General features: G+C 42.7%; 1 protein-coding gene across 2 annotated transcripts; it reads right to left on the reverse strand.

Annotated features, from left to right (window-relative positions):
• Window positions 1–332: 332 nt before the first annotated feature.
• LOC107227498 lies at window positions 333–18,703 on the reverse strand. Of its 2 annotated transcripts, none has more exons than XM_015668668.2 (10): window positions 18,311–18,703; window positions 10,930–11,250; window positions 10,042–10,473; window positions 7,872–9,814; window positions 7,407–7,701; window positions 6,205–6,849; window positions 5,673–6,131; window positions 4,740–5,258; window positions 3,182–3,937; window positions 333–3,102 (listed from the first exon to the last, which is right to left on the reverse strand). In XM_015668668.2, the coding sequence occupies exons 1-10, from the start codon at window positions 18,311–18,313 to the stop codon at window positions 1,969–1,971; spliced, it is 6,507 nt and encodes a 2,168-aa protein (XP_015524154.2). In that variant the 5' UTR covers window positions 18,314–18,703; the 3' UTR covers window positions 333–1,968. The 2 variants fall into 2 exon arrangements, with proteins under 2 accessions (XP_015524154.2, XP_046596875.1); XM_046740919.1 differs by lacking the exon at window positions 18,311–18,703 and adding an exon at window positions 17,191–17,214.
• Window positions 18,704–20,046: the final 1,343 nt, after the last annotated feature.

The raw sequence follows: 20,046 nt of genomic DNA on the forward strand, positions 1-20,046 counted from the left end.
ATTGAGAGTATGGCCTAAGTTGAAATTATGAATAGTTAATTTTTTATAATAATTCACACGGAATAAAAAAATCGAATCAATCTTAAGAACCTTTCTTTTCTTACTTCCTTCGTGTTTGCGTGTAATAAGTATAATTTACACAAGAATTTTAACACGTACATATTTGCGATGCGTGGTGCGTACGAAAGGCTTATAACAGTTCTTATCTATTTTTCTAAGTATGTATAAACAAATGTGCGCCGCACGATTAAACAGGCGAGTTTACAGCTGTTTATCTAATTTTACAATAACGAGAGGTTGAAGTTCTTCCTCATGCATGATCTTGAAGGCCATCGACTCGAGATCGCGAGCTGAAAAATAATTTCGATTGTTTTTTTTTTTTTTTTCACAAGTTGTTATCACTAATCGGTATCCGAGTCCGCGGACTATTCCAGCGATTAAACCAGCGCTATTTACACGAAGAGGAACACGAAGTTAGAGCTTGACGATATTGTAATTGTAAAGAGGTCGGATTATTTGCTTCGCGCACGTGTAAACGCATTTTAGGGCATTGGTTAAGGTTTAATCTACGGTCGGAAAACGGCAGAGGCATCAAAGCACGGCGAAGGCCTTCATCGTTCTATTTCCGACGAATAAAAGCTTCACAGATAAAAGCGTTGATTATTGCCTGAGAAACCTGAAAATTTCTCGTTACAAAAGTAACATTTTCAGGATATGAAATGCGTGAAGTTTGAGGCTCAATTTAAGTTGGGCTAACAATTCAGCGCTTTTACCCATTATTGCCGGTATGCCAATTTTGACAAATGAAGAAAATACCGATTTTCTGTCAAATAAAAATTGTCTGAAAATTTTCTTAAATGTAATTCAGACTTTTAAGCTATCGCTTGAGAATTTTATTCAACCGAGCGATACGTTGGAGTAAAATTTTTGGCACGTGGATACGAATAAGCCGTGAAATAAAAGGGTCAATGTGACATCGCGTTTCTGTGAGTTTACTTTGGCAGAAAGTGAAAAAGCGAGCGAGGAATCCTCTCGATATAAGATATTATAGGTAGGTACGTCGAGGCATCGATCTTACAGCGAAAGGGTGATACCCGTAGGATTCTTGGGCCAAAAATTTTTATACTTCCGCAATATATTACTACGCGCACCCCGAGTGGTTTCGAATACACACGTACATGTGTACATTTATACCGTGTATTATACATATTTCATACATCTTACAAGTTCGGTAAAAATTCTGTTCGATCGTATTTATCATAAGTATTAAGTGTATTATTTTTCATACAGGTTTTTTTCTCAACTCTCCTTCTTCTAGCGACCAATATTTCATTATAAATTGTAGGAATATTAAGTTAAATAATAATATATAATATAATAATAATAATAATAATAATAATAATAATGTCACATAATTAATTAATGATAATTGTATCGTTTCATTAAATAAATGGTATTACGAGTCTTTAAGATATATACTTTCGATTTCTGATCTTCTTTAAATATATGCCACTGTTTGTTTTCATTTCTATTCAGTATTCCTATACGTGTATATATGTTTTTTTTTTCATGTGAATGTATCTACATGTAATATGTACTGATATATATTTATAAATATTACTAATGCGTAGTGTCTTAATAATTTATACATGATACAATGATTTTATGTAATAGAAAAAAGAAAGTGATAATAGTAGTTCATCAGTTAGTTGTAATTTGGTACTTGAGTATGTATATGGAGAGAAATATCAATAATATACGCGCCGACTGTCAATCGAGAAAATTATTGGAAAATAATAAGTGAATAACGCAGAAAGTTTCGTCTAAATTGACTGTGTATTTTCAGACTAGTGCTCTGCGTGAGAAGTTTAAACGGTGATTGATGTTTTCAAGTAATAAATTACGCCCCCTAAACCGCAAACCCGTCAGATTACTTCAGGTTTGAAAAAATTAAGAAGAGAATCCCGTTTATCTTCGTTTAACCGATTTGGTCTTGACGCAACGACCTCTGTAACATATTTCCGTCATGTGAGAGACCTCGGTAGTAGTCGACGTTCTCAGAACTTTACCGAGCTGATCATCCTTGGTACTTGAAGTCGCAACGGTGGTCGTGGCCACCGGAACTTCCGTCGTAAGCTCGTCGGGAGAAATGGGGACTTCCGGTGTGGTGTTAGGAGTGAAATTGACCGTTGTCACCTGCCCCGGAGTCGTCGTCTGATCGACTTTCGTCATTGTCGTGGTCGCCGCGTCCTCGGCTTTCGTCTTTCCCGCCCTCGTCTCTACGCTGGCGTTGCTCTTCCGATCAGAAAAGACGGGCGTTGAGTCAACCGTACTCGTTTCTTCCGATGCCAAGGCCGGAGTAGTCGGTTCTTCGGCTCCTTCCATGGTTTTGAAGAAGGCGTCAACGTAGCCAGAGATGCTGTGAGCCAGAGTGGTCTCCTTGACCTCATCATCTTCCGGATCTTCAGCGACCGTGTATTGCAACTTTGGATCAACCGTGACGAACTTTTCTTCCTCCGCCTTCTCCGTCACCGTTTCGTAGTCGTGTTTCCACCACGGCTTCGCCCGATGCTTGGAATGGAAGCGGTGGTCCTCTTTGATCACCGACTCCCTAAGTTTCGTCAGCCTTTCTTCAGACTTTGGAGAGACATTCTGACGTTCGGTTGTCGCTTCCGTCACAAACTTCTCATTTTGCATGGTAGTCGGAAGGTTGCTGGTCTTCTGGCTCTGCGTTGTAGTCCATTGCGTGGTCGGTGTTTCGGTGGTGGTCGTTGCTACGGTAGTGCTCGAGGTTTTTTCCAGATCGTCCGGAACGCTGGTCATCGTCGTCGTGACGGCTTCGACGGCTGGTTCTTCATCGCTATTCTTTGTCATCTCCTCGAAGAACTCTTCGAGAAAGGATTTAACGGTCGTCGATGGTTCGCTGGTTGTCGAACTGACCGTCGTCGGAGTCTTGGATTTGTCGAAACGCTCAGTCTCTTCATGGCTCTGCTTTTCGCGGAACAGGGTATTCCAGGCCGAAGCCACGTACTGCGATTCAGCGCTGACGAAATCGTCCGATGGCCTTACGCGTACCCTGACACGTCGTCGTCTTTGCGTGGTCTGAACGATAAACAATTAACGAACCTCGTAAGTAAGAAAAAAGTAACACCCAAAATGACTAACGGGATTGTATACTTACTCTCTTAGTGGTCGTCGGCTCTTCGGGGTGTTCCGAAGTGGCGGATTCTCGTTGGCCAGTTTCGTCTTCACCGTCTTTCGTTGCCAAGGTCGTTGGAACTTCGGTCGTCACGACGACGGGATCTTGAGTGACCTTCGGGGTCGTGATCAAGTCAGTTTTGGTCTCATTCATCGTCACTTCAGCCTTTTCAGGAACAGTTTCTGAGCCCTGACCGTTGTTCCAGAATTGAAGCGCGTTCAGACTGCTCGGACTGTCTTTAAGGGGGTCGTTTATCTGCTCAACGAACTGTCTGCCATGAAGCGAGCCCCGGTTGCCCCTTTCCTTGAGCTCGAGACCCTCTTTCTTAGCGTTTCCAAGGTAGCTTGCATTCACGACGATACTTATCGGCGGTTCGGAGCCACCGGTTTTGTCAGACAAGAGATCCGGTCCGGCTGTAATGATGTCGAATGACGAGTCATCGCTCTTTTCTTGCCTTTGAATATCTTTCGCACTTCCAGATTGAACGTGGTTCGCCAATGAGCTCGGCTGGAACGATGACAGGGTCAATTTAGTCGACCATTGACTTTCCGCGCCGTCAATGTCGCTTGCCGGCTTTCTTCCAAGGTGACCTGCAGGGTCGAACGTCCCTCTGTTCAACTGGGTGTACTTGCGGTGAGTCGAACTCGCCAACTGCGTTTGATCGTACTCTTCTCTGGGCTCTTCGTGACTCGAACCGATGCCGAAGTTCAGGACGAAGTCCGAGCGAGGAAACTGTAGCTAGAAATATTCAAGGCGAATTTGATTATCTATATTTTCACGTCGATGAAGCGGCTCCAGAACTCACGATTTAGCGGATTATCTGCGGTAGGTTATATGTGTGATTTAGGGGAAAAAATTGCCCAAGTTTAAAGGGCACCTTAAAGATCGACCCTAATTTCTCACCAGGTTTTCTCCTCGACTTTCAACCTACCCTACGAGCTAAATTACGGATTCTTAAACCATGACCTGACTGCTTACAACAGTATGATAATAATCCTGCAGAGGGGTGTATTTTAAATCCCATGAATAAATTGACATTCGTGTTTTAATGCGGTCTACCACTTAGTGGCTTTATCCTTTTATACCAGGTTTCCCAACCTCTCTTACTTCCTTGACTTGCTGATTAATCTCGAATTCGCAAGATTTTCTACCAGAAATACTATAGCGACGCGTTCAGTAATTGAGTAATGGAATGGTTTCAAAATTCAAATGATATTAGAATTATGATTCAAATAGTGGTTATTGAATTGGATTCAAATAATAGAGGTGCGTGTACTCCGCGTGGACGCAGATCGATAGTAAACCGGAATCTTATATCAACGCATTGGAGGAATTGGTTTATGGTCTGGGGCGGCCGTATCACCTGTTTGCCATTTGTCAGACATTCGAGCCGACGTTTTCTCCACCCCCGAAAAAGCCCGTGTTCCTGACAAAACTTGAAGAATTACCTCCACTTTCTCTCTCTCTCTCTCTCCCTCTCTCGCCAAAAAGAACGAGGGTAGAAATATTGGTCTTAAATCACCGTCAAGGGTATACTCACATTTTCATTCTGTTGAAAAGCGCTCAGTTGTACCGGTCTCTGCAGAGCCTCGGCTTGAGGAAGGCTTTCCAAATTTGGGGTATTCAATTCCTTCTTGAAGAGGGTTCGCAGGTCTGTTTCTTCGGGTGGAGCTGGAATCCCTTGAATTATTTGCGGTGGGTAATTTTCGTCGAGTGGTAATTCATTGCTTGAGTCCAACACGGGTTCGGTCGTGGTCGTTGTGGTCGTCGTTGTCGTCGATGTTGTCGTCGTCCTCTTCTTTGCAGGTCTTCTGCCCCTGTTGCGAGGCCTGATGGTCCTTGACTCCTGGTCGTTGTGCACCCTCGGTTTGACAGTGTAAGCCTCTTCCTCAAGGCCTTGCGATGCGACGTTTGCTACGCGTGGTGACTCCGTCGTGGATCTGGTCAACGGTCGTCGGTTCATGATTTGATACCTTGATCGATTCTTCAACGTTTCAGAATGTGGACTGCTGACTTCGACAGGCGAGTCGTTCGACGATTGAACCTCGTGCGATTGAACCTGAAACGAGGAAGAATGAAACCATGTCAGTGTCTGTCGATGGCAGTAAGCCTTCTCCGTTCTATAAGTCCAGAGCACAATGCATAATTCTGAAGGTGGAGGATTTGAAAAATTAACAGAAAAAAACGCTCTTTAGTCTTAAGTCTTAAGACTTATTTTTACTCGCGCGGTTCTGCCTGAAGAAGTTTCGATCGACTTAAGACTGCCAATCGCTGCAAGAGTCATGAATAATTTCCGACTCTTCTTTAGGAGTGAAATAAAAAGCCGTCAACCGAGGAATACTCTGACACTTTTTACACCAATTCCAAAAGATCGTAATACCTTTGTTTCAGATCATGCAAAGGTTCTTATTCCTTGCCTAAACTTTGTTCAGAAGAAAAATGAAATAGTGATCATGACCTAGTGAGTATCTACCTGATCGTGTTTAGGTCTGTAGGTGCCAACATTCTCGTTATTTTCATCGCTGATAGGATGGATGGGTTTGAAGCTTGGAGGTCTGATGAATCCGTACTCAATTTCCTCGTCGCTACCTTTATCGTAGCTCTTTGGTGCCTGAGTTGTGGTAGTCGTGGTAGTGGGTCGTTGAGGAGGTGCCTGAATCCGGACGTAGTCGTTGTTGGCCGTTTGTCCACGCTGATTCGCCTGAGAGCGATTCCTGGACCTTGTTCGGGAGCCGGGTTGCGTTCTACTCGACGAAAGCTGCCTGTCCTGATTGACCGCGCTGAACCGGACGAATTCATCCCTGGATCCGGTCGGCCGAGTCTGAATAGCTGAGTCAACGCGGGGGCGGTTGCCGTTCTGACCCAGCCGCGTGCGCACTCTTTGCCGAATAATTGATGGCGTCGAAGTTGAGGTTGGCCTTGGGGTCGTGACCTGGAACGGGAAAAACAGGGTTCAAGAGACTGTGACTTTCGGAACGACCGACGCTTGTCAACGCATCGCTCACCTCTGGCGCTTCAGTAGTCGTGCTGGTGGTCGTGAAGCCGTTGCTGTCGTCCGATGGCCGGTTGTAAACCGGTCCAGACGTTGGGCTTTGTGCATCAAGGTGCTGCTCGGATTGAATCGAGTCGGGGGGTGACAGCTGGTGGTTTGGAACAGGAGCCGATCCGTAAACTTGATCGCGGTTAAAGTCGTTGTATTGGAAGCTGTTGGTGGTATCCTTCCCTTGGGAATTCGCTGGTTGATTATCGTATAATTGAGCTGTGGTTTGGGGGTATTCAGCCGTTGTTCCCACGGCCCCGATTTGGGGCTGGGAATTGAAACCATTCAACGAACTCGCCTCAACGCTTGGAAAACCGGCGTGATGGTTGATTTCCTGGATGCCGTGAACTTGCTGTTGGAATACCTGAGCTCCTCCATCTGTCCCGACAACTGCTTCCGGTACAGATGCACCGTGAAGAGGTTGGGCTTCGGCTTGCAGACCGTCGTTTGAGATGCTGGTTGGGCTTGGTGATGACTGGAAGACTTCCTCAGGATTCTGGATCGGCGCCGTTGATCCCTGGAGAGAATGTCTCGGAGGGATGTTCGGGTGGTTTGGTTCCTGGTTTTGGGCGTTCTGCTCCTGCTGCGAGATCACAGCATCCGGATGAGCCTGAGGTGCAAAGATATTGTTTATTGGGATGTTATCGGATTACTATAATTCTAGAAGAGTTTCAAAACAGAAATAATTCCGGTTCTTCTAACCAAAGCGCCGAGTCTGAAATACAAATCTTATTTAACGAAACTGTTCAGGGTTAATCGATTAACGACATTGCTTATTTAGATTGCTAAGAAGTTTTTACATCACATTCTATTTTCATATGGCAAAATATACAAGTCACGTGCAGTACAGAGCTGTACGATAACTCAAGTTACCAATTGAATCCGTGCATAAATTCTCTATCCCAAAACAAAGCCGGTACTTGTATAACTCAACATCGCGTGCTTGTGCAAATATTCTCGATTCAATCCAATACAACGAACCACAAACATCGTCCGACTTCTCCGACAACACGGAGTAGGAATCTAATAACTGAAATTCGTCTCAGTCTCGGCTTTAAAAATGTCCATCGATTATCCCGGAGAGACGTCAAGGCCCAGGCGCCGGCAGTCGGGAATATCCTCGAGCTCTAATAGCACGTAGATTAAAGAAGAATGGGGATAGTGTACCTCCGGTTGGACCGCATTCCGGTCACCACCTCGTCCCCTGTATCTCAGATGATTCCTCTCTACGGGTTTTCTATGTTGCTCAGCGGCGTTGAAGTGACGGGTTTTCTCTCGTGTCTCGGGTAGCTTTGCCTTGGTCGGTTCGTACGTTGGTTCTTGGTAGGCTTCCGTAGTCGTCGCGTATCCCTGGCGCACCCTTGATCTGCTGTAAGGTCGTAATCGTGATCTCTCGGTGACCGAGGATCTCGTTGAAGGGTATTCCGTAGTTGTTGGTGGTCTGGTCGGAACGATCCTGCCTCTGAAATTGATGTTTTTTGTTACGTCTTCGTATAATCATGATGAATATCATAAAAATGTCTAAGAATATACCAACGTTTGTGAGATAAATAAAAAATCGCTGTTCAACATCTTTTAGTCTGTTAGTTAAATTAATTTCCAACTAAGATATTGAACATTTTTTACTCTTACCTTTGTCTTCCGCGGGTTCTGTGGGTCGTGGTGAAGGGTTCGATTGTTGTTGTCGTTGTGGTTGTGGTTGGCGGGGTCGTTGGTGCTTCGTGGGTGGTCTTTTCGACGAACTGGTTACGTTCGTAGAGTGAATTGACGAGACTCGGTAGTTGCTGAGATATCCTGGGTAGTTCATTGGGAATCGAATACTGCGTCGGTCCCTGTGAGAGCCCTGCAATTTCGGCGGTTTCTTGAACGGCGGGCTGCTCATTCACTACAGGCTTATAAGCCTGGCCGACTTCCTCCTGGAACTGGTTGTGTTGCAGGGTTGAAGGTGTCGTCTCAGAGTTGTATCCAGCGGTTCCGTGACCCTGTTCCTCGACGTAGAACTGCCTGAACTTCGTCTTCGTAACAATCGTCTCGGTCGAGGGATGATACTGTGGCGTTGACGAGGTCTGGGGCGACCTGTCGTCGTTATAGAATTGCCTATGTCTGTATCTCGTTCCCCCGGGAAACGGGGTCGAAGAGAATCCAGATTGGTAGCTGGGGGTCGTAGTGGCGATGAGAGCCTCCTGGGAGAATTCGGGGGTGGATTGAGGCGCATAGGGAAGAGATGGTGTGGTGGCGTAAGCGTTGGGTTCGACGATCGGTGCGGTCTCCTCGACACCGTCGAGAACCCCAGGCTCGTCTTCCAGGGTATTTACGACAACGGAGCCGATGTGCGGAGCAGGGAACGGGATCTTCGAGTATCCTGGGGGAGGTTTGAAGCTGAGGGGAGCCACAAAGAACGGAAGCTTGTCGACCTTGCGCTCCACGCGGTTATTGTCGATGGCGGAGAGGTAGGGCAAGTCGAACTTGGCGTAGCCGGGCGGCGGGTCGAGGTTGGTCGGTCCAACGAAGACCTGGGGTGCGTCGGGACCGACCGAGTCGAGAACGGATATGGTCTTGGCGTCCTTAAGGATGCTGAGGACATCGGAGACTCGCAGATCCTCTGGGTTTTTAACGGGGCTGGTGCTGCCCATGTAGACGGACAGCGGTGGTTGGTTGGGCGAAGGTGTGGTCGCCGCTTCCTGTCGGCCACCGTGTCGCTGGCGTCCCTTGGTCCTCGGGCCTTGATTCTTGGGTCTGACGGTCTCGGTCAGGTGTTGTTGCTGGGCCTGACTACGAGCTCGATTTTGGGCGTCGATGCTCGCTGCCTCGTCTTGGGCCCTGCGCTGCTGCTCGATGGTCTCTTGGTGGGCCTGACGGTGGGCCTCGAGCTGAGCGCGGGCCCGCGCTTCGTCCTCTGCCTGTTGGCGTTCCAGTTCACGTTGTTGCTCGAGCGATCGCTGGATCTCGATCTCCTTCTGCCGCTCAAGGGCGGCCAGCTTGTCTATCTCCGCTTGACGGGCCAGCGTTTCTTTTCGCCTCCGTTCCTGCGCCCTGATCTCGGCAATTTTCTTCCGCTCCAGTTCCTCCTGACGCCTAATTTCCTCCCGACGTGCCACCTCCTTCTTCAGCTTCTCAAGCTCCTTCTGTCTGGCCTCCTCCGCCTGTCTTTCCAACTCCTTACGCAGTTCCAGCTCCTTCTGACGCTTCGCTTCCTGTTCCCGCTGGACTCGTTCCTCGTGCAGCTTCGCTTGTCGCTCGAGCTCCTTCTGTTCCTCCTTCAAACGCGCGAGCTCCTTCTCTCGCGCCTCCTTCTGGATCCTGTCTCTCTCCAATTGATCCTGCTGCAGCTGGTACAGTATCTGCTGTGCGAATACCTGCTGCGACGTTGTCGGCCGAGTTCCCTCGATCCCTTGGCTCACTCCCAGCAGTCCCGAATTATGGCCAGTCAATCGACCTCGCTGTGGTTGCTGATACTGAGTCTGCTGGAGTACTGACGACTGTTGCTGTTGCTCCAGAACTTGCTGCTTCCGGTTACGACCTCTCTGCGTCTTCTGCTGGGCCAGAGTTTCTGCAGGAACGTATACCAGTTGGACCTGCCAGAGAACATGTGGTGTTAGTATACCTTTTTCTGAGGTAGCGTACTTGGCGAGACGCCGACTATGGATAAAAAGTTTCACTTAGATTTGGCAGATAGTTGGCAAGTCTTTGGGACTATTCGTTTCCGATGCGATGTTACGACAGTCAATTATAAGCAATAAGTCAAACATGGGTCGATTGTACAGTCTCAATTATCATTCATCATCAGTAATTGGGTTCTTACCTCTTCCTCGCCGTCATTCTGTCCGTTCAGCGAACTTGGTGTCGTCTGCGAGTTGAACTCATCGCTATTTTGATCATCCCGAATTTGTTGTTGTTGTTGTTGTTGTTCCTGTTGCTGTTGTTTCGAGTTCCTGTAGTGTCCACCCTGTCTAGCCGCGTATTCTCTCGTCTTCCCGTTCGCGCCAGAATGATTCTGCTCCTCATCCTGATTCTGGGCGTCTTGTTCACTCTGGGTTGACCCCTTCTGGTTATTCGCGGCCAGGAAGTTCTGGGCTGGGAATTCTGGTGGTTGGGGTTGGTTCCCCGGAGGAGGTGGAAGCAGGGCGTCAGGTGCGAGCTGAGGCAGCGTCTGAACATTGGCAAATGTGCTTTGGTGGAGCGCCGACTTCCGTTCTTCGTCGGTAGCGAAACCCTCCGGAAGGTAGGACTGGGCCTGGATAAAAAATTCACGGTTCTAGTTTGTCCCGCAGTCTGTTACACCTGCGTCGAATCATGACTGACAGCGGGGCACGAGCCAACTTTCATTACAGATTTCGAACGGAATACTCCATCAGGAACTGCAGTTTCGTAATAGCCACATTTCTAATTTCCATTATAACCGTGTTAAGTAACCCGCTGCGGAATATGGTACGGCACTCGCTCTTGTCTCGATCCCCCCACCTTCCCCCCTGAATTTTTTTTATTTTCCCCCTTTTCTTTTTACGCTCGTAACGCTTTAAATTCTAGTTAAGGTGGTCGAAAAAAGAGCACAAGAAGTCGGTTCTCCAACCGCGGTGGTGTTGAATAACTAAAAACATGCCCGGGAGTTCGCAATTAGCCGCGGGGAGGGAAACAAATGAATTATGACAAAAGAGAAGAAGTAAAAAAAAAGTTTAAAAAAAATTCATACCTGAAGCAGCTGCTGCTGGGCTCTCAGTTGCTGCTGAAGAAGCAGCAGCTTCTGGATGCTCTCCTGCGTCTCTTGGATCTGCAGAAGCTGTTGCTGATACTGCTGCTGTAGCTCCGCTGGCAACGCAAGCTGCCGCAGATTTCCGGGATTTCCGTCGCCGCTTGGCCCACTTCCGCTTTCCTGGATCGACCTGGGACTCGCCAACGGGATCCATTCGCTGTTAGCGACTTGTCGCGACCATCTCTCACCCTTTGCTGACCCGAAACAGACCTCAAGGGTCAGGACGATCGCTAGCGCCAAGACCAGGCGACGCCGCACGATCTGGGAAAAAATGGAAAGAATTTGGTAAAGGGCGAAGGACTTGTAAAATGGGCGACTGGCTTACGTGAGCATTTGTGATTCTGTGTGTGGGCGTTTTTAATTCTGTCTTTTTTTCGGTTTTTGTGCCCGTCCAGCACCGAGTGGTGAAATCGGTGGAAAGTTACTCGGTTCATTGTCAGTTTGATCGAGATTATTTCTCGAATTGATCGGACATCCGCGGAAAATTATACTTATAATGTACAAGGAGTATTAGAACGAGATTTTTCGCGGTGATTATGCAGTTTTTAGCGTCAGGGATTTTTTTAATTTAGTCAAACGGACCTTTGCCTCTTCCTTTTTTATTCCTCTTCAGCATCAGAGAGCCTGAAATCTCGACGGTGTAAATTTGCATATCCCGAGCTGTGTTGTCTTTGCAGTTCAACATAATGATTATCATCAAGTAGAGTCAAAATTAGCGAAATTTCGTTTCAACCAAAGTTTGGAAAGCGGTACAACTGTCAAAGTTTTAAAAATCATTACTGTAACTGCAGTTATTACACTAATTGCGCAAAACCGCGAGTAAAGACAGAAAGAGAGAGAGAGAGAGAGAGAGATAAAAAAGCGGGAAAAAAGTCGTTAAAAAATCAGCTGGGCCGCACGAATCGAATAAGGAATCAGATAAATATCTACATAATCATACGCATTCGCTTCATATATATACCTATAAACACAATCACACGGTTGTTGCTAATAAATAACTTAGCGTTTTTCAAACCGTTTTGCGGTGGGCAAGATTTCTAATATCTCGCGGTTTGCTTCGACACGGTGATTATTACTCTCGAAGTGCATTATTGTAACAACGTTTTCGCTGTTTATGACTCATTTCATCGTCCTGGCCTAAGCGAAAATCTGAAACGAAGTCCTGAAATTGAAAAAAGTAAAAAACCGTTTAACTCTGGCCCGGATCTGATCGTTGCAGAAAACTTTTTGCGCCTCGATTTTATTGGCGTAAAATTTTTCACCTCCAATTATTCGCGGCTAAATTTTATCAGCTCGGGAGTCCGCGTTCCATTTTTTTCCTGATCCGAATCTGTCACGTTATACTTTTACTTCGAGTTCTCGACTATGCAGGCCGCGTGCAGCTCATACCTATTACTTATATTTTTAGAGAGTAATCGCGTTGTGCAGTTCGCCGGTGAATGTAGTCGGCCTTCTGAAATCTCACACCGGAACAACGGGGTGTAAAATGTGTAAGCGTGTATTTTAAACATGTCCGTACTATTGTACCTACTGTTATGTATGTTACGCGTCGCGGATAATTAAGACCGTCGTTATATTTATAACTAATTATAAAACGCGTGCCTCTGCATTTATCGCCGTTATTAAATAGCCGAGCGATTCTCCGACTCTCCGGAATCGCGTGTCCGACGGTTTTAACTCGCATCCCCATTCAAATGATCCACCTTGTTATAAACGCTAAACTCTGTCCTGTACTCGTAGTATCTAGAGTGAGACTCTGCCTAACGAACTGTGCGCTATTTACTCCATGAGTTCCCTGATTTCTAATAAATAATAATCAAAGGTTGAAAAATCGGCCAATTATTTATCGCAGGACGGTTAACGATGAACGCTGTGCTGAAAATGAATCGATTAATCGACTGTTTCGTTGTTTTTTTTATTTTTAAAAAGGTGCGTTTCAAACCAACGTTACGTAAATTTTTTTTTTTTCTACGATTTATAGTTTTATTCAAAATATTTTTTAATTTTAGGCGAAAATATGCATTTACCTCTCACTTATTACATCAAATAGGTAGCCTATTAAGTAAGACAGTGATAATAATTGATACTCTAATCACATAAATTGAAATTTTATTGCGTCGTTCGCGGGATTAAAAAACAAAAAACCAATTATGAGGAAAAATAATTGAGTTTGAAAAGCAATCGATTATACTCGATTAATCGGGGAAAAATAGCCGATTATTATTTATCATTCTTATCGTACGTGCGAAATTTCGATAATCGGTCAATTATAGTTTCAGTCGCTCGATGAGGGTATTTTTTTTCCACCTAAAAGTGATAGGTACTAAGATTTTTAGCCTGCTTTACGAGTCTCTGAAACTGTGAAATAGGTCACGGCTATTTTCAAATCACGCAATAATATCCATTAATAATTTTAGTGAAAAAAGCAATTTTACCTTATTATACCGAGCAAGAAGTTGAATGAATTTTACAACAGGTATAATAAACTTTCTTTCTACCTAAAAACCAATTTATTACAGAAGCTAACGCGCCACTCGCATTTGACGTTCGGCATAATTTTTCCTAGGAGGATTTCTCCCAACGAAATAAATAAGCGAATGAATAAATAAATCGGTACTCTCAAAGATTTTTAATCCACTCAGTAAAGTCAGGATTTCTGATTACTTCGTTAACGATTTTGCAGCAAAAATGTGCAAATGGAGAAAATAATTCAGGGCACAATTGGTCTCGAGATTCTGAATTAAAATATCGCTGGAATCGATGAATCGTCAAAAAATCGTAAAGATGGATTTTTTAACTGTCTTGTCTAGGCACGTGTGATTTTTTTCACAACAACAACATTAATCATAATAACAATAATACGAAAATGAAATTTATAAAAAAATAATCAGTAGCAAACAAGCGCAGAGAAAATTGTATAATTTATCAACACACGTGGAATAAACGAAAGTTTTATACAAGACTAACATTATGCTTAAATGTAAAATATTACTTTGTCTAATCGAGCAAGATGCGAATTATTTACAACGCTTTCGAAATTTCAGTTCAAAGTCGCGATTGGTATAAAATGTCTAGAAAATTGTAATACAATTTGAATGAAAGATAGAAGTGATTCCGGTGCGGAAGTGAAAACGTCGTAAAAATGATATAAATGAAAAAGAATAACAATAATAACGAATTCCCCCATCGACATTGGGTCGAGAATAAATACCGCCGAAGACCTTGGTGTCAATTTTATAGGGCATTCCAAATTCTTTCGTCTCTCTCGCGGAATATTTTCCGGAGAAAGTATGATATTAATTGACGCATGCGAAGTAGATAAATTCCCGCCGACATCCGCTCAACGAATTACAGATAAAACGCTAAACGCAGATCAAACTCTACGATAAATATTTAAACAAGCGGTATCCGCTCGTGCGATTAGAACCACATTTTTTTTTTTTTTTTTTCTTTAGTCAGCCGGCTGCCGCACGATCCGACAATTCGGTCCGAATTTTCTGGTCTGACTCGCGTAAGCCGGCTGTATTGAATGGACCGTCCGCAGAGCAAATAACTTATTAAAAGGAGGTCAACACCTTTCTCTGTTAGCAAGAACGCCGCGCTGAATCCTCAGACTTGACTTACCCGCTTCGGTTCTCAGGCTTGATCGTTAGTTACAGATCCACGACATCCAGAATCGCGGCTTACGCCACACACGATCGCAATTAATTATAATCGATCGATCCGTGTGACCCGGTCCGATTTTCCGCAGTCATTGCCATTGAATTCAACTTGATTTTTATCGCTGAAGGTGGGCGTTGCCACGTTGATTTACTCGTTTTTACTTTCTTCGATTATGTTAGATACACGATCTTTATGGATTTTTATTCCTACGGTGAGCCAAAAAAATAAACCTATCGAATCTATGGTCTTGGAATGATCTGTTTACCGAGAAAAAAAATTCTCACGTTTGGAGAAATTTTTAACTCAATTTTAAAAAGTGTCGCTGGCCGTGTGAAATTTGTTATTTAAATAATAGGCAAATAATATTTCCATGCATATTCTTGCAGAGCATTAAATTCTCTGAAAAAAGATCCTGGAGTTGATTTTTTAGACTCCAAATTCGTTTATTTACGGGCTGTGAAGGTCGAAGAAAAGCGGAAATGTGCGGTATAGCGTTGATAGAAAATTATAATCGAACTTTAACGAAAAATTAAGAACAAAAACGATTTACGGATACACAAGCAACACAGACCTTGCATTTCTGATAATCATTTCGGTTTACTTACGACCGTCGGCAATCGATTATATTACAATATCGTTATGCAAATGTTAAGAAACTTTGCAATTTTACACTAAAATCACTCAGTCGACAAATCGTCGTTACAAATATCACGTTATTGAGAAAACTCCTTTCGTTTCAATCTCTCTATTCGCATTGAACATCGGATATTTTTTCACTAAATTCATGCACTATTAAATGGTGTACAAGCTATTTTGTAACTTCGGTATGCAGCTATGAAACTGCGTATAAATTGTACTTTTTAGAATCGATCGTTGGATCGATGAAACAAGTCGAAATAAAGCTGAAAATACCTATATTAATAAATATTCCTCGAACAATTTCATAACCCAACGATCTACATTTTTGGAAATTAACCTTTCAAGTCACGCACTATTTTACTGAGTCAACCTTTATAAGAATATGATATTCTACGGTTTTTGGGGTCGGTAATTACGAATCTGAAATCAGAGTTAAAAAATTCGGACAAAACACGGACAAAAATTACAAATTTGATCGAACACGGTCAAAAAACTCTATGCAGGGGTTTTCAGGATCGTTGATTAGATTTGCCATACCGAATTTTCAAAATGTGATTTCAGCTTCGTAATCAGCGACCCCAAAAACCGGTGGACAGAGTTTTTTCAGCGGATTCGATCGAATTTCAAATTTTTCTCCGCCATATTGAATCCGCCATCTTGATCAGCGATTCGTAATGAAAAATAGTAAAAACATCGCAAAGAAATATGTTCAACATACAAAATAGATGGTAAGAACAGTTGTCACAATGATTCGAAGGGTTAATACAATTACATTGGGTAGAAACGTGCGAAATGAAACGGTAAAAATGATCTCGCGACTTATCAAACGCTTTCCTCACTCTATCAGATCGAACAAAGAACGCGGCGAGCAAAACGATCAGCCTGATTGCTCGAATGAATTGACGAATGTAATATGCTGCGGAAAAAAAAAAAAAAAACGTTATACAGGGAAATGTGGGTGTTTATGAAACGAGAAATGGTCGTGGTCAGTCAGCGTGAAACCGGTACTTCCTGGTTTATACCTAGGAACTCTATTTCTCTGTGCATCCGCATTTATAAGGTGTCCGTTTACTCGATTATGCAATTGCGTTTTAGCATTGGCTGCGAGATTTCGTCGCGATGCGTTTTTTCCGAAACCGTGTTCAAAGAAATCCGTGATTATTTATTCTCGTCGATTCGGTTAAATAGCAATTAAAAAATAGACCTATTACACCGGTAAACACGAATTTTGAGTCTGGGTTCTAGACGTCGAATATCGATTTCTTCTACGTAACTAATGAATAAAAAAATAGTTTTATCAGACAAAGTTTGATTTTTTAGAAACCAGAACGATATTTTGGATTCCAAAAAAAAATTACCCATTTTCTCAAATATTTATCCGTAAATTGCACTTAAAAAAAACTTCGGTTTTGCATTTAAATCACTCTTATTCAAACATAACAATTAATAATAAACTACAAACGTAAAATAATTGATCAACAAAGTTTAAAAGTTCTTCTAAATTTTCTTACGGACTCTCTCGTATCAAACTCCAAACGTACGATTTCCCGTCATGCTCTAATTATACAACCATTGATAACGTTAATATCGACCAAAAACTTCAAGACTTGTTTATCAACGTAAAAGATGACAAAAACAAACTTTATAATTAACAAATAAAGGTAAAAACGTTATTACTCGATATGTAGAATCAACATTTATATATTTAGAATAGTAACTCAAAATAAAAAAACAAAAATTTCTCCTAACCTGTACTTATTGTTGGCGTCTCTTAGTTACATTTTTCATTTCGATCGACCCGAGAATAAACCACAATCTTTTATATTCAAAGAATAAAAAAAAAAATAAATAAACAAATAAATAAATAAATAAATAATCACCAGCTACTCGCACACTGACCCCGCTTTTTTTTTCTCGCAGCATCCCGCGGTCCAAAAATTACCGTTCCGTCTTTTGTCTCGTTGTGTCTTTCGTCGTTCGCGACTATCGCGAGAACAAAATGCGGCGGGATTTTAATTATTCCGAAGGCATCGCGGATCTAGAAGACTCGGGGAAAAAAGCCGTCTGGGAGCGCGAGGCGATTATCAAGAATCGCAGGAGCTCTGATATAGTGGGTCAGTGTGTGAACGAGCGTCTGGACAAATTCCTTTTCGAGAAAATCGTTTCCGAGAGGTGACGTCTTTTCTTTTTTTTCTTTTTGTTTTACATCTTTCTGGTTTCTGCAATTTTATTTCTCTCTTTACAGGTATCCGATTTACGAAGAAGAAGAGATAAAGAGACGCGAAGAGGCGACAATCATCGGACTGGGACAGTTTACGAACTTTGTGAACAAATTAATTTTGCTACTACGGTGAAACTAAAAAAGTAATTCATAATTCGTTTGCCAACTTTATAACTAAAATTTTTTATCTACTTTTTTCGTACATTAAAAATACACAATTGATGAACTATGCTCGTTTGCAAATGAATACAGTAATTAAAAACTCATTCGTTCGATCCAAAATTTGAATAGCTTCTCTTATTCTGTAGTACGGAAAAAAAAAATTATCGATGCCTGACCCGTATTTCCAAGCCTTTCGTCACTCCGGTCTGATAATTGCTTTCTAAATTTGTTTTCGGCATTTTATATGCTTGTTACGTTTTAATAACGCAACGTTAATTACAACAGCGTATACCTTTCTTGTTTTACCTTTTTTAATCAAGAAACTACGTGTTTTCTTGACAACAAAAAATTAAAAGAAAATAAAACTGTCTGTAATATCACAGCGTATTAATTATTATAAATTATTTATCAACGGTTTTTTCGCTTCTCGCATAATTCGGCAAACGTTTCTTTTGCCGGAGACTTCGATACGCGACGAAAGATTTTCGATTTTATCCCTACGCTACGGCTAAATTTTTTTTTTCAAGTTTCTCTTCGATCGTTTTGCGATGAGAAAAAAAAAAAAAAAAAACAACAATAAACCTCAAGACGTTTTTCAATAACCAAAGTAACAAACAATATGACAAATAAACTCACCATCGTGAATATAAGCCCGTCTTTCCTATCCTTCACTTATTATCTTCGATCACTTTGTGGAAATTTCGATGTTGTCGAGGGAAAAAAAAAAAATCGATCCACGCAAAAACAGCCCGATTCTATTAATCCGCCTTATATCCTTGCTCCCTTCGTCTAATCACTGATTACCGCACTGCCCGGTGTCCATATCGATCACTCCAACAACGATCCGATCAACGATTAGTGAAAACGTTTTTTTTTTTTCCCCACGGTTTATTATTCCGAAAATTGGCAACGAATAAAACGAAATTTGGCTTAGGGAAAAATTCGAACAAACAAGGATAATAAAATTGTTTCTCCTACGGTACGTTCGTCATCAACGACCGGTATAAAACACCCGACCCGATCTCTCGGCAAGACTTCGTTTCTTTGAAAGGATGCGATCGCGGTTGGACAGTCTATATACTCTCCCCACCATGATATTCGGATGGATATCCTCTTACGCCGTTGCTGCTTGCAGTAAACTCGCCGCTTACACATCGAAGTCCACTTGTCTTCGGGGTGCTTTGCTTCTCCTTCGCTCCCGCTGAATTCTGATCGTTCGGTGGTCAACGAGAAAGACTTTCCTTTCCAGCTCTGGCTGAGCCGAGAACTAGTCGAGACTGTATTTTCCCCGTCAGCTGTGTACTCGAGGAAATATTCAACAGGGTGGTGTAAAATAAAAAGACTCGATAATTCTGTCGCAGAGACAAAAATTTACCATAGTTTACGTAGACTGTCAATTGTTTGATTTTATTGCACTTGATCGCAGAATTTTCTTCATTTCTCATGAAATTATTAACGGAATTAATAATCGTGTTACCGTTTCACCCTTTGAGTCGTATTGGTTGATGTTCTTACAATTTTTTTTTTTTTTTTTTATGCATTCAGAGAACTTTTCTCAACATATTTCTTTGCGATGTAATGTACATTATTATTTTTAGAAACAAATATATTGGAAAAAAGTCGTGAAAATTGAAGGAACAATTCGTTTCCGAGAAAGTTACTCTTCGATACACGTACACTTGTTTGACATGAATTACAAGTTTTTGGGACAGCTGATAACGAATCTGAAATCCGATCTTATAAATTCAAGATGGCGGATCCAATATGGCGGAGAAAAATTTCAACCACGATCCAATCCGGAGAAAAAAAAATCCGTCCAGGGGTTTTTGGGGTCACTGATTACGAATCTGAGATCGGATTTTGAAAATTCAATACGGCAGATCCGATCAGCGATCCTGAAATCCCCTGCATAGAATTTTATTATTTTATGACATTCCTGCGACTCCGATCAGCCTCCTAGACGAGTTTCAGTCTCGGGTCTAGATCATGGGTGAGAGTCTGTACGAACTGGTTTCTTTTTTCTACAACGCGAGAATTTGACAGTGCGATAAAAAATCGATAGATCGTTATTGGGGTACCGGATGTACCTTTAAAACGTATAAAATTTATTTATTTATTTATTATTTATAAGCGCGTTAGATCGAACTGGTCAAACTTGATTTTCGCTCACCTCTAGCTAAAGAAACTCCCCTCCCGAAAAATCCGTCCAACTTTTTCTTCGACATTGAATTTCACCGGCGCGCGTCGACGTATCCGGTAAAACAGGTTTCTTCTTCATCGTTATTTCCGGTTTTTTCTTTTTTATCGCTTCCGCATATCGCCTCTCTTCCGTCGATAGTTTTCACCCCTTCGGGTTAAGCCGACGTAACCTA

This window comes from Neodiprion lecontei, chromosome 5 (genome assembly GCF_021901455.1).
Source record: "Neodiprion lecontei isolate iyNeoLeco1 chromosome 5, iyNeoLeco1.1, whole genome shotgun sequence".
In the NCBI taxonomy this organism is placed as follows: domain Eukaryota; kingdom Metazoa; phylum Arthropoda; class Insecta; order Hymenoptera; family Diprionidae; genus Neodiprion; species Neodiprion lecontei.

What these genes read in the sequence shown, in the direction of transcription:
- LOC107227498 (XM_046740919.1), bottom strand. Translation starts at nt 17,214, where the DNA reads ATGCTGCGAGAAAAAAAAAGCGGG. An exon ending in AGAACCCGCGGAAGACAAAG is followed by an intron (nt 7,702 to 7,871) that starts GTAAGAGTAAAA and finishes CATCAATTTCAG; the next exon opens with AGGCAGGATCGTTCCGACCA. An exon ending in CGACTACTGAAGCGCCAGAG is followed by an intron (nt 6,132 to 6,204) that starts GTGAGCGATGCG and finishes TTCCCGTTCCAG; the next exon opens with GTCACGACCCCAAGGCCAAC.